General features: G+C 38.7%; 1 protein-coding gene across 1 annotated transcript in view; it reads left to right on the top strand.

Moving 5' to 3' along the window:
- The window catches only part of ADAMTS19 (ADAM metallopeptidase with thrombospondin type 1 motif 19), a 139,833-nt gene that overhangs the window by 30,446 nt on the left and 93,429 nt on the right, over positions 1-15,958 (top strand). The window contains exons 4-6 of the mRNA XM_064641018.1: positions 4,090-4,262; positions 5,214-5,297; positions 6,419-6,576. Of these exons, the coding sequence (XP_064497088.1) occupies positions 4,090-4,262; positions 5,214-5,297; positions 6,419-6,576 (415 nt within the window). The remainder of the gene's footprint in view (positions 1-4,089; positions 4,263-5,213; positions 5,298-6,418; positions 6,577-15,958) is intronic.

The following is a 15,958-nucleotide window of genomic DNA, read 5'->3' on the forward strand; positions in this document are numbered from 1 at the left end:
GCTTACTGTCAATTCTGCACTCCTAGCTATAACTTTTAGAGAGGTGTGTTAACAGACTGCTCTGTACAGGCTAGATGCTGTTTTTTACAAAGAAATGAGGAATGAATAAACTGTTCCTGGAAACTGCACTGGAATCAATCACTGTGCCTATGAGGAAGGCAGATTGACCAGATGGCTTCTGAGGGATCTTTTCTAACCCAAATTAGTCAACTGTTTAAACTTAGATCTATAGCTTACTCTTGCAGCATTAAATGTTTGTATATTAAATCATAGTAGTATAGCTTTTAGACTGTGGGGTTTTTGGCACAAATACTGACACTGAAACTTCATGAGAAATTATCCTCGAAAGAGTGATGAAAACACACATAATGCTTTATAAACTAGGCTGTAGATCCACAGTTAGGAAACGAGAATAAGGCTAGAGGCTAGCAGAAGTTATGAAGCTAAGCACGTGTCTGAAGGCTCAAAATGACAGACTTTAAATTTAATCTTAGATAGCTTATGAATTTATAAACCGTTTCTACTTCTAGGAAATCAAACACCAAATGTTTATTTCTGGAGAATATATACTTTTTTCTTTTAGTAAATGTGTATGCTTATCAGTGTTTTACATTGTCACCAATTGTATAGGAATCAGTAAACCTTTCTAACATGTAGTGGGATGGACTAAATCACTCACATACATAATCTTTTACAAATGACTACAGAAAAAGATGGACAGCCTTTTTTAGCATGCATGTTGTACTTGTTACATTGAAAAAATATATCTACATTATATTTACATTAAATCTTGTTTACAGAATCACAGAATATGCTGAGTTGGAAGGGACCCATAAGGATCATCATGTCCAACCCTTAGCCCTGCACAGACCCACCCCCAAGACTCACACCATGTGCCTCAGAGTACCATCCAAACGCTTCTTGAACTCTGGCAGCCTTGGTGCTGTGCCCACTGCCCTGGGGAGCCTGTTCAGTGCCCAACCACCCTCTGGGGGAAGAACCTCTTTGTAATATCCAGCCTAAATCTCCCCTGACACAATTTCAGGCCATTCCTGTGGGTCCTGTCACTGGTCACCACAGAGCAGAGATCAGTGCCTGCCCCTCCTCTTCTCATCCCAGGTACAGAATCCAGCATTTCCCCTTGTTGAACCTCCTATGGTTGGCGATTGCCCAGTTCTCTCATTTGTCTTGGTCTCTCTGCAGGGCCTCCCTGCCTTTGAGGGAGTCAACAGCTCCTCCCAGTTTTGTATCATCTGCAACCTTGTTCAGTATCCCTTCCAGTCTTGCATTGAAGTCATTTATGAAGACGCTGAAGACCACCTAAGATGGAGCCCTGTGGAACCCCACTAGTGACAGGCCTCCAGTCTGCTGTCACCCCAGTCACTATTGCCCTCTGTGCCCAACCTGTGAGCCAACTGCTCACCCACCACACAGCTGTGTGCTGGACATTTGGTCCAGAAGGATCCTGTGAGAGACATCAACTGGCTTCCCTTGGTCTGCTGGGTGGGTTACCTTGTCATAAAAGGAAATTGAGTTTGATGAGCAGGACTTTCCTCTCACGAAGCCGTGCTGGCTGTGACCGATGACTGCATTGTCTTTTTGGTGTTTTTCAATACTTCCCACAATAATCTTTTCCATGACTTTACCAGGCACTGAAGTGAGACTTCCTCTAATTTCCAGGGTCCTCCTTCTTACCCTTCTTGAAAACTGGCACAATGTTCACCAGCTTCCAGTCAGCTGGGACCTCTCTAGATTCCCAAGACAACTCAAAAATCATTGAGAGGGGTTTTGTGATGACATCAGCCAGCTCTTTGAGGATTATGGGATGAATACCATCAGGCCTCATGGATTTGTAGGGATCCAGCTGGGGCAGCAGATCCTCACAATTTCAGGGTTGACTGGGAGTTGATCATTCTGGCAGTAAATGGTCCTCCAGCTCAGGGCACTGAGACCTTCTTGGTCCATCATCCATGTTGAAGGCAGAGGCAAAGAAAGCATTAAACACCTCAACCTTTTCTCTGTTGCTGTTTGTGAGGTGACCATCCTCATCCTGTAATGGGTTGATGACATTTCTATACTGCCTTTTGCCATTAATGTATTGGAAAAAACTCTTTTTATTGTTCCCCACATTTCTGGCACCTTCAACCCCAGGTGAGCTTTGGCTGCATGGATTTTCTCCCTACAGCAGCAAGGAGCATCTCTGAATTCTTCCCATGTCACTTGATCTTGCTTCCACTGGCTATACAAGTTCCTTTTTTGCCTTAATTCGAAGAGAAAATCCCTGCTCAGCCAAGCCAGCCTTCTGCCTCAGCTGCTTGACTTCCAACATTTGGGAATTGCTGCTCCTGTGCCCTTAGGAGGTGATGTTTGAAAAGTGACCAGCACTGATGGAACTCAGCACCTGCAAAAGGATTTTCCCAGGGGACCTTAGTTATTAATTCCCTGAGCAGCCTGAAGTCTGCTCTCCTCATGTCCAGAGTTGAGGTTTTGCTGGCACTTTTGTTCCTGTGGAGATTTTAAATTCAATCACTTTGTGCTCACTGTGGCCAAGAGACCACCAATCTCCACTTGGCTCATGAGATCCACTCTGTGGACAAGCAGCAGATCAAGGAGGGCATCTTTCCAAGTTGGCTCCCTTAGGACCTGTTCCATAAAGTAGTCATCCAGGTTTTCTTAGAAATCTTCTGGCCCAGGTTGAACCAGCTGTGTGATGCTTCCAGTCAATTTCTGGCAAGTTGAAATCTTCTGTAAGGACAAGGACAGAGACCCCTCTTCCACTATTATATTTTGAGTTTAATTTGTGAGTTTATTGGCTTCTAAGGCATATTTTTAGCACTTTCCTGAAGAGTGACTTATTTTTTTGGAGAGTAGTCATGTGTTATAAAAAGAACCATAGGAACTTTCCTGTTAAATATGAGATTGATTAATTGCAAAATATTTCCTCAAAATCTCTGAATATTTGATTATTTCTAGAACATGTATTTATAATTGTCATCTCAGGCATCACTTTCTTTGGAAACAGAGAGCCCAATATTCCATTATGGATGGTGAAAAAACTTGATTTCAGTTACTTCAATGAGATCAGTCTCAGAAGTTCTATTTCCTCTCAACAAAATCTAACAAACTTTGACTATTACAAGGAGTTCCATTTTGTATTTTGTTTTAAATTATTTTGAATTTTATTAAAATTTAAATTTGTATTAAATCATTTAAAATGTCATTGCTAGCTGCTGTATGTATATCTGACCACCACCTGTCCTGAACTGTTTCAGTGTAGCTAGTTTTTCTTTTTTCATATGTATCGTAGTAGTAATAGGGATTTTGTGGTGGTTTTGGAGAGGAAACTTAAAATTAACACCAGCAGTAACCTCTACCTTACCATAAATGTAACATGCTTTTGATTTGTAGCTTTCTGTAGGTTTAGAGGTCTGTTTCCAGGGTTTCATTTTGTTGTTTTACTTCAGCTGCTTATGGTGACAGCAGTACTGACTTTGAAGTCATGCCAGTAGGACTTCTCTTTTCTGTTTCTAACAAATTTGTATCCTACATATCGTTCTCTGTCATTCATTTGAAATATTCTTTCATCTTTACAAATCACCAATTGTCCCATGTATTTTCCTAATGCTGAATTTGTGGCAAATCTGCATTTGTCATCTTGGATGCTAAAATATAATTACATCAAGATGTTTTCTCTGTGCTTTGTGAAGATGGACGGACACCAGTTCTGCAATGTCAGTGGGACTGTTTTTCTTTCAGACCCAACATGAGTTTAGTTTTCTCCCACAAACCAAACTAGGAGACATACATATTCTCCTATTAATATGTTAGGTAAAAAGAATGCAAAGAATGTTTCTGACTTTATTTGAACAGATGGATAAGATTCCTGTTTTCTTGGTGTGAACTAATATTTATACGTAGTACAGGCCTTTAATATGAGCCTTAGCATTGGCTGTGGCAAGTAAGTATATATTCAAGTTCATTGCTATTACATTCCACAGAGTTATAACATAATCGAGGGTAACAAATCCTAAAAAGTACTGTAGGGGCAGCTTGAAGGATGAGTTTCTCAAGCAGCGTTTTGTTTTACAGACAAAAGAAAATCCAAGAACCAAAAAGTATCAGAAAGTGGAAGAGGAAAGCGATACTCTTACAAGTTACCTCAGGAGTACAATATAGAAACTGTTGTGGTGGCAGATCCAGCTATGGTTTCGTATCATGGAACAGATGCTGCCAGAAGATTTATTCTAACCATCCTAAACATGGTAGGAAATTTAAAATTAATTTTGATGTTTTGCCAACAGTGCACGCACCGGGGGCTGATTTCATTGTTCCTTCTGATGATTCTGACTGAGCACAGTCTGATGATTCTGATGATTCTGACTGAGGGACAGTCAGCACACGACCATCAACAGGCTGTCAGGGCTTAGTCCATATGTTTTGCAGCATAAAACCATGGTGGTGCAGACTTGTCTGTGCTGTCTGATCATACATCTTCAGGGAAGCCCAAAAGTGAGAGAACAAGATTACTTTTTGGTTAGAAGTCCAAGCTGCTGTTGGAAAGGTTGTGGTGTTGGATGGTTTCTGGTGATCTGTGCTTATTATGAAGACATGATGTTGTAGAAAAGGATTGTGTGGTAATTAGCAGCCTAAAAAAATGAAAGAAGAATGGACTTGGACAGTTACATTCACTCCCAGCTCTATCTGGAGCTGTAGTGCACTCATTTGGTGCATAAAACATTGAAAAAATTGCATCTGTATTGACAAGAGGAGATTGTCCTAAAGAAGGAGCATAAGCTGAGCAATTAATATAAACTTTAGCTATTCTGAATGATAGGGAAAGTTAGAGACCTAGAGTTAGAGGTTGGCTCAAGCCACTTGGGCCCTGATCGTGGATTTAACTGAACAGAAATTTTCATGTGAACAGTATTAAATGCACATGTAAATATTTGGAGAAACAGATTAGTTTGTAAAGTGGTCATGGCCACTGAGGGGGAAAGGTCTTTTTTTGTGCTCCTGGAATGAATATTGGCTAAGCTCTCTTTTTTCTTTCAGAAAACCAACACAGTATATTAGCTTAATGTTGTGCTCAATTTTTGGAATATTAAAGCAGTCACAGTGGAATATGAGAATGTTTTGAGGTTCTACTATTTTTAGTGTACAGTGTGTTGTGTGCAATACAAGCACATATTTTTATTTGCTGTTTTTTATCTTAGGTTTTTAACCTTTTCCAGCACAAGAGTCTTGGACTACAAGTAAACCTTCGAGTGACTAAGCTTGTCCTCCTTCATGAGACTCCAGTAAGTATTTATTACCTTTGTCTTAGCCTGTTGAGGGTAATGCTACTTAGCTTGTTGCTCCAAAGGCTTGCAATATTCACCAGCTTTAGTGGCTAGCAAATTTCCTCAGTTAGGTTTTGTGCATTACTTAGTTATTTTCACTGATGGGCAGCCCCAGTGAAGATTAGGCTTCTCCTAATTGAGATTAGCTCGGTTGGCTGGAGCATGGTGCTGATAACACCAAGGTCATGGGTTTGATCCCTGTACAGACCATTCACTTGTGAGTCAGGCTCAGTGATTCTGTGTCTCTGTAATTTATGTGCTGCATGTATCGAGACTGTTCTTGCAGTCAAAAGTCAATCAAAGTTTCCTTGTGGAAATCAGGTGGATCTTAACAAAGTCTGCCTCTGCTCTGCCTTTTGTGCATTCGTATGGCTCAATACAAAAATCATCCCCCTTAAACCAAATGGGCACTAGAAGGAGTACCGATGTTCTTTGTTAGCTAATCCCTAGACAAACAAAAGGTGACATGATAAAGCACTTCTTTTACCCTTTTCAGACATCATCGCAAATATTGTTCTTTTTTTCTGAAGAAAGACAAGTCGGTTGATACCCTGACTGAGATTTTCCATTAACCTGTGGGTTTTATATCTTATTTCAGGACAATGTCAACTTGATTTCTTGTTTGGTTTCTTTTCTACAAAATCTTATGCAAATCCTTTCATACTTGACTTAGTTCCCTTATCCACAATTCTAATTTTAAAATATTATGTTTTTCCATTGAAGAAGCAAGTATTTCTTTCTTCAGTTCCTCTCAGCAGTTGAAGAAATCTCGTTTAGTGATCAAATTCTGGATCTTCACACCTTTATTCTTTTCTTCACTGTGGATAATGAAAGATCAGAAAATAAATAAGATAAGAATTCAGGTGAAGAGACTCATGTACACTTTTCAGTGCACTGTCTCCATTTGTATCTTTGATATGAGAAAAAGGTGGTCTCTGATCCTGAAGTTTGAGTTGTTTTACTTTGAATATATTATGCCATAAAAGGCAGAATATTTTTACTAACTCAGTCAAAGAAGCATCTGAATTCTATTTAGAGAATCATAATTTTAATAACATTAATTTTTTTTTAATTTCCAGGCAGATATGTATATTGGACATCATGGGGAAAAAATGCTGGAAAGCTTTTGTAAATGGCAACATGAAGAATTTGGCAAGAAGAATGATATACACTTAGAAATGTCAACAAGCTGGGGAGAAGACATGTCTTCAATTGATGCAGCCATACTGATCACAAGGTAAAATAATAAAAGATGAGCATTAAAAATAGGCAACAGCCTAATATGAACATAGATCAAAGGACTTGATAGATGACCAACACAGGAATTGTGCAACTTGAGGCATCTTTCCTGAACTCAAAGGTGATGGTAAAGTGATAGTTCAGATAGTTCAGGCAGTAGTTACCAGATGGCAAACATCTGAAATGATGAATGGGTTACTCTTTTATTTCTTCTTTGTCTGTGGGGCTGAGGCCTTAGACATATAGCTAAGGTTGGATGCTTTCCTCCATGAGCCTTCATTTAAAAGAGGAAGCACACACAGACCTGTAGACACTTTAATTCAAAACACAAAACCATATTTAAACCACTCAGGGCTGGATCAGCATTAGGCACATTACTGAGTTATGCTTCCCTCTTATGGATCTAGAGCTAGTGTGTTTCACTGTGAGCTGAAGGCACCTTGTGTACCATTAGGATGTGCTCTGCAGCCACAGGGCTATGATTCCAGATCTGCAGTTCCTTGTAACTCTGAAGTGTCAGGCATTTCACACACTGAGTAGGAAATGGGCCCCCAGCTCAGCTCTATCTTTCCAAGCAGACACTGGCATGGTTTTGGCTGTAAGTCGTGCACAGGGGCGTGCATCTGGATGTTCAGACAGCGTACAGACAGAATCAAAAGGAAAGGACAGAATGATGGTTCAACCAGACTAGGGTTGGACTTAGTACAGATTTGAAGTGGACCTTGGACTGGATAACCTACAGTGTTCCTTTCCAAAGTAAATTCCTGTAATTGGCTGTATCAGAATACTATTGTTCAGTTCCATGCTGGGTGGTGACGTGGTATCCTAAAACCATGTGTAATATTTACCCGTATGTATAGTCTTACACCACTTATTCAGGGCACTTTCTCTAGAAACTAAATGCCTTTTTTTTTTTTTTTAATTGGTTACATTCTGAGTACTCTAGTATCTAGAGTGTGTTTCAATTTTCTGAGGCAGAAAAGCGCTGCCCTAAATTTTCCTGGTTTTGAGACCCAGTCACATACTGGAAGTAGGTAATTAAGAAGTCCGAATTGTCTGTGGCGACAGCCTTGTTGCTACTTTTGCTGTTCAATCCCTTATCTTTTCTTAGAGAAAACCCTGTGCCATCCTGCTCTATTTGATGTGTATATCTGTTCTGTGGATTGTTGGGGCTTTGAGGGGGAGGATTAGTTTTTGTTACACATTTATACATTGACTAAGCAGCAATCCTTTTCACCAGCTCCTCTCCTCTGCAGTGGAAGATGTGAGAAATAATGTTCTCTGCAACAAATTAGCTCATCAGTGATTTTCATCAGCTCATACTTGTAATGACAGACTAAAAATAATTTCTTCCGCTTAAGATCCAGAATTGATTTTAGTAGTAGTGACTGTGTTGATGGGAGAAAAGTATAGATGGAGAAGGAAAGAAGCAAGGAGTAGAAAGGAGTAAACTTCAGCCAAGGCATAAAGGATGGCTGACTATCATATGTGACATTGGGTTAATAAGCATGGCTAAGGGGGGATGCATGTTCTTACATCTAGTTGTACTTTTTGACTGTCCAAGGATAATGACCAGCTGCAACCTGCTTGTTTGCTGGAAATGTAGGGTTGTTGAGTGACCTGTTGCCTATGCCTGGGCTCTGTTGAGACAGCTGAGGCAGGCAGCAGTATCTGCAATAGCAGCAGCAGTTTGAGGGAGTATCGAATGTTTCAAGCCTGTATCTGCCACGAGAGTGAGCCTAGGGCTTCATTCTTCAGCTTGTGAGGTGAATACTTGTAAGATACTGTAAAATAAAGCATGTAAAACCTTTTCCCTCTCATTTTTTCATCTTCACCTCAATCAGCCTCCGTGGGAAGAGGCAGAGGCATTCTGAACAGATGCAAGCGAGGTGTTAGTTAAGTAGTCTAGAGGCAGTGGTCTGGAGATGTCTTCAGCAGTCGGTGGATTTGGGCACACAGCTTTCTGAATTTAATGCAGCATTTCTGGGAGTCTTGGTGGATTATAAATTTACTATGAGCCGTCAATGTGCCCTTGTGGCCAGGAGAGCCAGTGGTAGGAGTTCATTGGGATGAGTGTGGCCAGCAGGTTGAGGGAGGTGATCCTCCCCCTCTATTTGGCTCTAGTGAGGCCACATCTGCAGCCCTGTGACCTGTTCTGGGCTCTTCAGTACAAGAAAAACACAGAGGTACTGGAGAGGGTCCAGCAGAGGGCCACAAAGCTGATTTGGGGTCTGGAGCATCTCTCTTATGAGGAGAGATTGCGGGAGATAGGCCTATTTAGTCCTAAAGAAGACTGAGAGGGGATCTCATTAGTGCGTATCAATATCTCAAAGGCAGTTGTAAAGAGGACAGTGCCAGACTCTTTTCAGCAGTGTCCTGCAACAGCATGAGAAACAATGGCCATAAATTAAAACACAAGAAGTTTCACGTCAATATGAGGAAGAAAGAACTTCTTTATGTTGAGGGTGGGAGAGCACTAGAACAGGTTGCCTGGGGAGGTCATGGAGTCCTTCTCTCTGGAGACATTCAAAAACCCTCCTGGAGATGTTCCTGTGTAACCTGCTCTAGGACACTATGACTTTGCTGAGGGGTTGGACTAGATGAGCTCCAGAGGTCCCTTCCAGCCCCAACAATTCTGTGATTCTGAATGGTAAAAAACCTTTGCAAAACGCTAGTCATATGTTAAGATGTGCTTTTCTGAAGTGCTTTGTAAATGATATTCTGATTTCACAGAATCATAGAATGATTTGGCTGGAAGGGACCTTAAAGATTGTCTAGTTCCAAACCCCTGCTATGGGCAAGGACACTCCACATTAGAGAAGGTTACTCAAAGCCCCATCCAACCTGGCCTAGGAAACTTTCAAGAATGGGGCATTTACATCTTCTCTGGGCAACCTGTTGCAGTGTCTCATAACTACAGTAAAGAATTTCTTCCCTATATCTGATATAAACCTAGCTTTTTTCTGTTTAAAGCCATCCTTCCTTGTCCTGTCATTACATGCCCTTGCAAAAAATCCCTCTCCAGCCTTCTTGTAGGCTCCCTTCAGGTGCTGTAAGGCTCCAGTAAGGTTGGCCCAGAGCGTTCCCTTCTCCAGGCTCACCAACCCCAGCTCAGCCTGTCTCCATTGGAGAAGTGCTCCAGCCCTCAGGTCACCTTCATGGCCCTCCTCGGGACTTGCTCTGGCATCATCTACAATTTTTTTACCTGTAAGTTTAAATACATTTTTTTTTTTTAAGCAAATCTCTGATTAGTGTTAAGGAAATTGAAGTAGAGAGCAGGGAAGTGATTGGTTAGATGTCAGACAGTAAGTCAGTGCTGGAGCCAGAAACTGAAGATCTGTTCTCCTGACATTTTTATTTTTTCAGTGGTGTTATTCTCTAGCCTGTACTGCCTCCCACCTTAGAGCTGCTTTAGCTGCTAATAAATCATACTAGTGTGGTTTGCTGACTGTGGGAATGTTTTGCTAATCCAGGCTCCCTCTGCACATCATCAGGTTTATGATATAGCTAACCCCATGTGTGGCTCTACTTGTGTGTTTTGTGAATTCAGAATCTCATTCTGTTTTGCAAACACAGAACAAGCTCCTTTGTCACAACTTCCAAAGAGCTTTGGACAGCAGATCTGCTTTATTGAGAGAAATAATTTTGTTTAGACAGATGAACACAAACTGTGTTTTTTGAGTTAAAATGCAAAGTTTTGGTTATCCAGCACATTCTGTGGCAGGCTTCCTAAAACTTACCACACCTCCTCATTTGTCTTGCATGATAATAGAACAGCAAGAGCGCATTTTAAAACCTTTCCTGTGCTTTCACATGCCAGTTGTGTGTAGTAACAAAAAGAGTTAGAAATTAAGTATTGAGTGTTCTGCAGAGCTGATTTTTAATGCTTAAATACAAAGAGAATAATTTGGATGTTATAGAGACTGTTACTGAACAGTCAACGAGCCGTCATAGCCTTTTCATGAGAAAGGTACTTTTCAAAACTTACTTTTGCAACTGCTTTGTAAAAAGGAAAGCAAGACCAGCTTCTCCCCACAGCCTTCTCTGCTGCCCAGATAGTCTGTAATGATACATGTGAATCTGCTACCAAGCTGTTGATTTCACTTTATTTTCGTTTTAATTCAGCCTTTGAGTTTTTGTTTAGTTTTCCTTTAGATTGGCTTATTTCAGTGAAGTAACATATAAAATATATAAATGTATAAAATATGGTACCATAAAGTAAAGGGAAGGCAGAAAGAGTTTGTAGTGTATTTAGAAAAGATCCCTGTGGAGGTTAGATATAAAGAGAATGTGATAATTAAGACAGAAATTATTTTAAGGACTTTCTTTATAAAACAACCTGTTTTATCAGATAAGTTTTACTGTATTCACAGTTATAAATTAGCATTGTTACTTTAGAAACAGACATTATCAGGAACTGCTTTTCTCTGAGGACAAGACAGAGCATGTTGCATCAACATCCTCCTTGCCTTTTAAGTTACAGTGTCAATGCCCAGAGACAAGCCCCAGTTTTGATGGCCACTGAGAAGACATTACCAGTTGCTATCTGATAGGTTGCTTGACCTGAATGAGGTAACTGAAAGTAAGGCAGGAAAAGGCTCATCCCCCTTTGTTCTGTGATGATACTGAAGTTCTTATGTTGCCTCCATTGCAAACAAGGTAATGAAAGCTTTGGAGTGTATAAAAAAATGTGAATACAGGAGTGAGGCAAAATCTATCTTCACTTGGAAATTATGCATCATTTTGCTTTTCCAGTGCATTAATCAGTCTATTGTGTCACAGTGGTTTTTAGAAGAACAAGTATGTATGAAAAAAAATAATATATAAAAAACTCCAAGTTCTTTGTTCTCCTTCTCAGAACTGATATTTTCACGTGTGCTTGTGACAGAAGGTAGATCTCTGATTTTCTCAATATTCATCAGATAGACAGTGATATTCCATGTTCATCATGTTGCCTGTGTACATCAGCCATTTATTCATACTGACCTTCAGCATCTGAAATCCCTTGCTCTGGGTGGGTGACACATGATTGAAACAGTGCTGTGGGACATTGTCACTGTAAGAAAGTGCCCCATTCTATAAAAATAGACAATGGCATAAACAGCACCTAGATTTGATAAATACTGTTTAATTTCTAATAGTTCCCACCCTCCAGAACTGTCCCCAAAGCTTGGTCAGGAATTTTTTAAGCATTGCTATTACCTTCCAATGCACACAAGAAAAAGTACAGTTCTTTTTCTCTCTTCACTTTTTACTACCTTTCTGAACCAAAAATACCTCCTCAAGAAAGTCAGAGGAAGAAGACTGTGAATGATCCCTGCATGATTAAAACTGACATCACAGGGTCACCCCAAAAGGCTGCAGTGTTTGGCAGTTCCAATTTGCTGAAATGTACTGGGATAGAGATTTTGGTTATTAAGCTGCTATTGCTGTTCTGTAACTCCTACTGAATTTCAGCTCTGGAAAAGTGGGTTCTTGCAAATAAGAATGGTGAGAGATGAGATTATTCTTAATTTTGTGTTCATTAGTGTAATTTCCATGCTGCCAAATCTCTTGATGATTTTGTACACTGTTCACTGGTTTCATTTTTTTTTTTTGACACCACCAGCAGACATCAAGGAAGTTCATGAGAATCTCGCATGGCCTTACTATTAATTATTTTGCAATAGGGTTGTAGATTCAGAAGGAGGCAGGGAAATGTTAAAAAAGTTTGGTTTAGAATATAAAGATTTTTAGAATAAAAAGATTTATTTTTTTTTTAGAAAAGCCTCTATCTCCTCTACTTGTCACTTAAATTTTAAGACATGTATTTTTATCTCGTGTATTTTAAAAATCACAGTAGTTTTAAGTCATCACATGCTGTTTTGTTTCTTTCTTCTTTACGTTCAAGGTGTTTGAGTCTGTAAAGTGGCAATGCTTGTAGTAATACATCTGGGGAAAAACTTCACGAACTTACTTGTTTCTGTCAGCTTATTCTTTCAAGCTTTGGTAATTAGGCTACATATGTTCCATTCACTAGTACAGATCTGTTCCGTAGGATTACAGGGCCCTAAACTGAATTTAATATCTCTGATTATCTAGTGCAACACCTAGCATAAAATTTAGACAGTTACTTTTACATTTTAAATTGTCTGGTGAATATAAAAAGCTAGATAGTCTTGCAACAAAGATTTAAAAGAAAGGAATATTAACTGTGTTCTGCAGCAGATTATCGGCAGGGTTATTTACTTTCAGAATGGACAGCTGGTCTCATTTCTAATTTTTGTTGCTTCAGTTTTCATCCATGGATCTCTTTGTACCCTTTGCTACTGTTCAAAAGCTCCTCTCTATGGAAATACTTGTAGGCTGTGCTCAAGCCACAACTCTTCTTTCTTTTACAGTAATTTACAGAGATTACTCTACGTAATTATTATCTCAGCTCTTTCCAGACCCTTTCCTCTTTACAAAGTTATTTTTTCAAGCATAAGCATCAAAACTGGACACAGTATTGTGGGAACAGTTGTAGTGGTGCTGTTCCTATATTTTCCTGAATCTTTATCCAAGGATGCTGTGCCCTTTTACTGCCTGTTTTCAAATTCTCTTTTTTGTGTGTGTGTTTTTTGTTTGTTTGTTTGGATTTTTGTTTGGTTTTATATTAATGTTGTCACGTTGTTGTGTCTTATCAAGTCTAAGCGTCCATTTTTGGCTACATTAAAAGAAAATTTACTCAGATGAGTCATCTTTAAAATTTGCTTTGTCTCAATTCTATCAGAACTAATTTAATTTTTAAACTTCACCAGTAATATTCTCTTATTTTCTTCTACTTCATTGTTTAATGCTAATGCTGAGTCTAGATTCTTTTGTACTCCACTCAAAAATGCCTTCCCTGGCTTCCTAACTATTCCATATCTATTTTGATATGTTAATTGCACCTTCAGTTCAGTTATTCACTTGCTACATTTATGAATTGTTGTTTTTCACTTTGACTGAAACACGAACTTTAGAAGGCCTATTTATGTTATCCTTTTTGATCTCAGTTCAACTTTACAGAGCCTAAGTGATCTGTTAGCTATTTTAAATATTTAAATATAGTATTTCCTTTTTTTGCTATAATACACTGACCAATTCATACTGGTGCGTTTACCCTCAAAATAATAAACAGTTTCTGAAATAGCATTTCCGCTAGTCACATTGTCCATTTATTTAAATTCTCAACTAAATAGTAAATTTATAATTTTTCTTGTGGTTCATTAACAACAAAATAGTTTTAAATTTAATTATTTTCATTAAATGTGCATTTATTAGTTAGTACATATGTGCTTACTTTATACGTGAGAATAATTTCAGAAGTTCCTATTATGTGAAGAGACAAGAACTTCTTCAGTGTTGTCATTATTCACTCAGCATAATGCAAATGAAGGCATTTGTAATTTGAGGGTGTCATTTTTCACAAGGGCGACTAATTGCAACCATTCTTTATAAAAGTCGTATGCTTTGAGAAAACTTGTTTCTTGGGCAATAAGCCCCAAATATGCCTTTAAATGTTGTAAGTCCCAGCATTGATAACAGCAAGAGTTAGACTGAAGTTTCAAGCCTATGCTACGTTTCTCAAAATTACGAACATTAAAGAAATTGAAATTAAGAGTAGAGTGAAGCCAGAAGGAAGATTTGGTAGATGGGTAAAATCCATTTGCTGTCCTCTTCTGTCTCTTCTTTTCTCCAATCTAGCATATGGAAGGAAATTATATACCAGCTTGGGCAAGACCTTTTGACTATTTTGACTTGCTTAAAACAAGTATTAAATTTATCTAAAATGACAAGTTGCTGCAAATTATTCGTGAGGAAAAGACTGGATTTTTCTTTAGTCTTCTGCTGTTCTTGATGTCTTCTGTTGTACATCCCACCTACGTATCAGGATTTATTTTAACAACGAGAATGTACAGAGATACTTTATATTTAGAAATTAGTTAGCCTTTGTTTGCTGTGAAGGTCTTTTATAGTGCTGTATGTAGTCAATTGAAATGTACTAACTAAATATAATTTTCTGAAACAATGGATTAGTGGTTACCAATCCTTGCTTAAAATTCTCTTCTAGAGTTTGTCAGCTCATTCAAGCGCAGAATTCAGTCTCAAGTCTCATAAAGGCTCCTCTTTTCCCTTGGTCAAATAAGGACCTGTTTTCTCTTTAGTGTGTGTGTAGAGTCACCTCTTAGAATAATGAACATGGTGTGCTGTGTACTGGGTAGAGGGGGACCTCAGTGTGCTTTAACCAGTTTCTTGCTTTCAATGATAGACTCAGTTACTAACTTGTGCCACAAAAAGCTTCTATATGCACTAATGGTAATGCCAATATTTTCGTCCTGTTTTACTAAGAGAAAGGATGAAAAGGGCAAAGGTAAATTGTCTGAGGACTTCGCAGGGTGCTTCACTACTTGATTTTATACCTCCTCCTACTTGGAAGAGTCTGTATCCTTTGTTTTGTATAGCTTCAGTATGCCCATTTCATATATATATGTAAAGTGTAGAGTTGTGCACATATATATATATATATGTATTTTATATATACATACAGGAATGTAGTTATGATGGAATATGTAACTTACCATGTGGGAATTAGAGAGCAGTTTTTGTGGGAGTCACTGGTAGGTTTAGCTAGAACTGTAAATCTTTACTAAGGAGCATAGTCTCAAATGTATGTAATGCATTCATTTTCTTGGAAATAAAAGGAGGTATTACATTCTTTCAATGTAAATCAGGAACTAAGAATGGTTTACTGTATTTCCCTCTTGCCAAATCATAGCAGTACCATTTCCCCCAAGTCCCATAACGAAACCCTGGATGCATAGCATAGCCATAGTCAGGTTCAGCCAAGAAGGAAAAACAAAACAAAAACAGCTCACTAAGTATACGAGAACAAAGCTATTACATAAGCAGAAACCTCTTGGATATTGGCAGTTTTAAAATGTCATATGGTATTCTTTTACACTTGAAGGTATGCTCTATTTTCTTGTTTGTTTTTTTACTTATTATTACATCAGTTAATATTTGTGGTGGTTGGATGGGTGTGTGTCGAAGGCAATCTATGTCCTTAGATTGTCTTTACACATGTTCTCTTGCTTCACCAAAAGTCCCATATTTCTAATTGTTCTGTCATGTTGCTTAACAAGACAGTAAGTCCCTTGTGTCACATAGCAAAAAAACAAAGAATTGTATTACAACCCAGTGCATTAATTTCATCAAATTTCTTTCAGGATTGAAAAAATAACTTTCTGCTGTATCTGATTACAGTTTCTTGTTCACCATCTTTTGCTCAGTTTCCAGGACTTCTTTGAGTGTATTCCCAGAGCTACTTTATCAGTTTTACTCACAACTTCATCAGTTTACAGCACTGCTGTTTTTAT

This window comes from Pseudopipra pipra, chromosome Z (assembly GCF_036250125.1).
Source record: "Pseudopipra pipra isolate bDixPip1 chromosome Z, bDixPip1.hap1, whole genome shotgun sequence".
NCBI classification, from domain to species: domain Eukaryota; kingdom Metazoa; phylum Chordata; class Aves; order Passeriformes; family Pipridae; genus Pseudopipra; species Pseudopipra pipra.